Source organism: Acanthisitta chloris, unplaced genomic scaffold (genome assembly GCF_000695815.1).
Source record: "Acanthisitta chloris isolate BGI_N310 unplaced genomic scaffold, ASM69581v1 scaffold24181, whole genome shotgun sequence".
NCBI lineage: Eukaryota > Metazoa > Chordata > Aves > Passeriformes > Acanthisittidae > Acanthisitta > Acanthisitta chloris.
Window position 1 is genome coordinate 1 of NW_008654642.1, and position 5,599 is coordinate 5,599.

Below are 5,599 nucleotides of genomic sequence, written 5' to 3' on the forward strand. Positions count from 1 at the left end.
ACTCTGGATTTCTCAAGCAGGTATGTTCTCATGTTAGCTCCAATGATTTGGTAACGCTGATCAAAACTGATTTCAGTGTATTTGCCAAATCGACTGCTGTTGTCATTCCGTGTGGTTTTTGCATTGCCAACAGCCTACAGAAGTGATAAACTTTTACCATTTGGTTTACTTGCTTCTCTCACAAGAGCAATTTTGTCAAAATATGACTCAACTACAATTTTTGAGATCAAAGATGCTCAAGGATCAATCTAGGCACTGAGCTGTGTTACTTAGAATTTGAGACCCAAAACTGAAGACAAGCCTCAAGTCAAGCAGTATAGTGCTACATAAGCTGAGAATTAGAGAAAATATGTTTTGCCACCATAAGGAACTTCAACCAGTTTCTATTCCAGTTAATAAGCAAGCAAACAAACAACTTGTTCAATATTGTTTTCTCATCATCTAAGTAACAGTAGGTGGTCAGACAACACTCTGGGGGCAAACTAGTGCCACTGGTAAGTCAGGCAGGACCTGGATGTCCCTGAAGCTGACTGCCTCTTCCCATCAGTAACATTCAGAGCTTACACTTCAAATTTAGGTATCTGATTCAGGCAGCTAAAACATCCTTAAAGATTTCAAAGAAAGATTCCAGCAGCTCTGAGAAGTCCTTCATTGATGAGTATGGGCTTGACAGACACTCTCTGGAACTTACCTCAGTTATTGGGTTGGATGCCAATACTTTATCCTCCACATGTGCATTGCTGCTTGACTTACTCACAGTGGCAAAGTATCTCATGGTGTATCTTGCAGACACAGTCTTTCCCGCTCCTGATTCTCCACTGACTATAATAGACTGATTTTTGTTATTTCTAAAACCAAATAATCAGACAGTTTAAATCAGACATGTCTAAAATGAATGGTTAAACATAGAAATTATACATATGAAACAAATGTTTGAAATCACAGCTGTGATCAATTCTTATATATCAGTTCCATCTTTCATCTACTCTTCCCTTACTCCTCTTCAGTTGTAACCTCTAGGTTGAAGTTATTGCTATGCACTGAGCTAAGTCAGTGTTTTATCCCTCATCAAGAACAAAAATAGTTATGAGTTCTAGATATTCCTCAGCTGGTTAAGGAATTCCTGGTGGCACATACACTATTAAATTAAATGACAATTGACACTGACTGCCACTAGATTTCAAGTGTTATTTATGGACATTAAACAACATACTTAACCTTGCCATTTGCTTGTATGCTTCTTCTGCCACAGCAAATATATGTGGATCCATGTCCCCCATGTTTTGCCCACTGTATGCATGGATAATGGCATCTCCATATATTGGCAACTGTTTATAGGGGTTGATTGCAACCAAAATGATTCCTACAACCAAGAGTACAAAACAGAATTAAGACACAGCTTAGTTAAATAAATGCCTGGTTCGGGCAACAACAGTTAAATGATACAAATAAACTATTTCCTAAACTGGGTAGGAGATACTGATCAACAACAAGTCTATACTCATATATAAAACCAACTAACGTGAGTTAAAATACACTTAAGGAAAACATTACTCACATCATATTGCAAACTATGCCATGGGTTTTTTTTTCTTATTTTAAGATCTTTTAATGTCATATTGCAAACTATGCCATGGTGTTTTTTTTCTTATTTTAAGATCTTTTAAAAGCCTTGCATTTTACTGTGCTTACCACTATATGTGTAGATAAGCCTAGACTCCACAAAACGAACTTTAAGGTTGTGTAAAACTGCTGGTTCGTGGAGGTAACTGAGAGCAGTGAGATCATTTTCACCAACAAGTATGTCAGGATTTCGAAGGGGTGGCAAAGCAGATGGATCAACAGGGTAGTTCAGCTCCTGTCAACAAAAATTACTTGAAATACCATGAAATGCATTATGTTTGCATAAACAGAAACTCATCTTCAACATTTACACAAAATTCAGCTCCTGTCAACAAAAGTTACTTGAAATACTATGAAATGCATTATGTTTGCATAAAGAGAAACTCATCTTCAACATTTACACAAAGTTAGAGTTGATGGAGCTCTGTCTGACTTTCTGTTTCATCAATTCCATACATCCCACTGAACCTGGGGGACATGGAGATCACGAACCTAAGATGAAGCTTTGTTGCTTATGAAAAAGAAAGCTACATTCTCTTTATTTACAGTATTTTGCATTGAAATCTGTAAAAATGGGAAATGTTTAGCTCTCTGAACTCATGTATATTTCAGGTACAAATGAAAACAGACCAGCTGCAACTGAAAGTCGAAACACCTGGTCAAAACTTAAGTCAACTCTATCCTTACTTGCAACTTTTCGGTTTTTTTTTACACAAAGTTTAAAACTCACTTTGTTTCTTTCAACAAATCCATTTAGTCACAGATTTAATACTTGTCTTTACAGAACAGAATTGCAGAAGTACAGAAATACTGTTTTCAAAACATTGAATCTGTAAAGAACTCAGATGCTAAAATTAACAGATCTTGCATAAAGCAACAACTTTAGGGGGAAAAAAGCAACAGCTAGCTTTGTGAGAGATAACAGTGCCTGCCTTGCACTTCTGGTTTGCTTCAATTTAGGAGGAGTTTCAGGGTTTGTTTCAACAGTGATCTTCAAGGTATGTGTTCTATACTAATGTTATCCATATAGTAGAATTACACACCTCCTATTTTTGGGTAGCAGCTGTTTGCTGTACAAATTTCAATATGATAAAAAAAGAAAATATGGACATGTTATTTAGATCCCAGAATGGTGAGTCCTGTGTTTCTACATAAACACATCTCAGCAAACCCCACAATAATTCAGGCTTTTGTCCTTACAGTTCCATCTTCTAATTGCACATGAAGAAAACGTTCTCCAGCTTTGTAGTCTTTTGTGATTTCTGCAGACTGCCAAACTTCTTCATTATCAGGGATCCAAACCCTATTGTACTACAACAGAAAAACAAGATAAAAGTTAGCTTAGCTATTATCATAATACCAGACTAGCATGAAAAAGTACTTTTCAAACATCAAGTACAACCTAAAAGCTGCACTGGATGCCAGGACTCTCTTGGGATGATTATTTCCTCTGTACAGCAGAGTGTAATTTTGTATTTTAGTTATTTTTCAGGGAAGAAAAGAAAATTGAGAGCAGAGTCATTAATGTCAGACATGTATGTTCTGCTACTGTTCAGTGTAAAGTCTGCAGAACAGCACAGCGTGAACAAGGGCTAGGCTGTTGCCTGGCTCTTCAGGTCCTCTAATCCTGAGCAAAGAGTAAAATACACTTAAGGCAGAGCCTTGATTTCTAGGAGATTTCAAATGAGCAAGTACCAGAGAAAGCATCTTGTTTACCAGAACTTAGACAATCACTTCCCTGAATTCAAGCAAAGGACATTGAATTTAGAATGCATTTTGCCATAGGCACATTGCCATACCTAAGAAAGACTCTGCACAGTTACCTTTCTTTTAATAGGACTCAAGTGCAACCTCCAAACATCTTTTCTAGGACAAACTTCAAAGACTACTGGCAGGTTTCTTTCTTTACAAGCAATCAGCTGGCTTAGCTACCCAGCAAGGTACTTGAGCTCTGCCTCAGGAAGAAAACACCCTCCCTAAAGGCACTTATTTCCAATGGAAGCAGATGAATTCTAAATTTCTTTTACATATTCGAAGAGTTGAGACAACAGAATCACCTCTAATCTTCTGAAACATGAATGTTTGAATGTAAATTATGCTGTTAGAACCATCTAGATCTCCTATGCTGAAGTTACAGTGCTGAAGCATAAGTAACCTCTTTAAATGCTCTGCCTCAGATACCATCGGAAACAGCATTCCTTAAAAGGACATAACACAGCTGGAAACCTCAGTAAGTAGGGAATTACTTCACTGATATAAGTGTGTCCTTCTCATCGTGCTAGGGTTTGATAAAGCAACATCCATTCCTACTTACACAAGCAACCATGACATATAATCTTTCAGCATCTCTCTGTTTTGATAGCCAAACCTCTTCATTTAATCCCCTTACCCTAGCTGTATTCATGATCAATTTAAATCAACTGTTTAAACAGTTTAAACCCATGAGAACTGCTGCAGATGCTTACTTGAAAAATTAACATTAGTCAAGGACTTCATGGAGTGTTAGGAGACCCACAGATAACTTGGAGACATATATATTCTCATTTTGGTGCTGCAACTGTTGGTTTTGGCACAAATGTTTTCCTCTCTAATTTGGAAGAAGTCCTGGAAGCTCCAGTGGATCCTCAGAGCATGAGGGTCTCTGCCCCAAGAACCCCACTGAACAGTGGTGGGTGCCTACAGAGGTCTCTGAAAACTGCATTGCACAACTGTAGTTTTCTTAATTCTAATCCACAAGGATCAAACCAAACAATTTAGGGTAAGAGAGACTTTTGCAGTGGCGTCCTGTGAGTTAGCTCGTGTTGCTCAGTGACTTCTCCAGTTGAGTTTTCAGTATCTCTAAGGACAGAGATTGAGCCTTCTAGTCAGCTACAAGCCACACTGCTATGCACGTCAGGTGATGAACACCAATTGAAACCTCAGCCCCTTCCATGCTACCTCTTTGCTGATGCTTTCAGCATGATTTCATTATTTCCATGCCATATCCAAAATTGCCTTTTATAAACAACCCCAAACCAATATGATGACAATGTTTTGATCCATCTGACCAGAGACACAAAAGCCCAGCTTCACAAGTATCTATTACTTTTGAGTTTCTATGTGTATCTAAGTATAAATTGTCTTTTGTGTCATTCCTACATTTGTTGATTTCCAGCCTTTAAAAAATGCTTGTTAAATTGAACTTTTTATTTGCTTTTATTCTATGAAAGTTAGACTATCACCACCAAGTAACCTCAGGGGCACACAGTGTGTTCCTGTGCAAGAAAGTTAACTGCACTAGGTCACAGATGAGAGATGGAGGAAAAAGCATGAGATAAAAGCACTGATTCTAAAGAAATCCACTGGCAAAATGCACACAGCCTGCAAAGCTGGCTGTCTCCTAACCCTGCCTCACAGGTAAACAGAAGGGAGTTTGCTCATTCCCGTGTCGGGTTACACCCGCTCCTTCCTCCCTTCACCAGCCTGACATAATCCCTGTGAAAATCCCCTTTTTTTCTTCCAGCGGCTCCGAGTGTGGCACCAACAGCACGAAGGAGCAGCGCTGCAGCCCCAGGCTCAACGGGAGCTTCTTCCAGCAGCTGCTGCTGCGATCCAAGAGACACAGAATTATAAATCACTAACATATCCATGTTGGGCTTGATATTTGAAGCTAGGCAAACAAATTATACGTCACAGCACTCTGGTGACTACAGGTAAAGTGGGAAAAGTTGTGCAAAAATTTCAGCAGGTGCATTAAGGAGGAGGAAGAATTTTTGGTTTAGGGCCAAGTTCTGCCACACGCATTCAATATTTACCCAACAAGAAGCACAGCACTCGGCAACTGAAGTGGCATGGAAAGGGGCGTTAAGCCTTAAAATCACCTAATCGCTGGCTAGCACAGCACAGACCTACTCCTGGAGGCCACGAGACTCCATGAAGGAATATTTCTCTCAAAAAGAAGTATTTCCCCAGGGTGCCCTGGGACCTCGCAGCCACT

The 5,599-nt window shown here is 39.1% G+C and overlaps 1 protein-coding gene across 1 annotated transcript; it reads right to left on the bottom strand.

Moving 5' to 3' along the window:
* Positions 1-5: 5 nt before the first annotated feature.
* LOC103810710 (unconventional myosin-Vc-like) lies at positions 6-5,252 on the bottom strand (the record flags this gene model as incomplete). The annotated part of the gene is made up of 6 exons (XM_009083626.1): positions 5,082-5,252; positions 2,824-2,934; positions 1,693-1,858; positions 1,219-1,363; positions 692-848; positions 6-134 (listed from the first exon to the last, which is right to left on the bottom strand). Coding segments are annotated over exons 1-6 (879 nt in total), but the record flags the coding sequence as incomplete, so codon positions are not given.
* Positions 5,253-5,599: the final 347 nt, after the last annotated feature.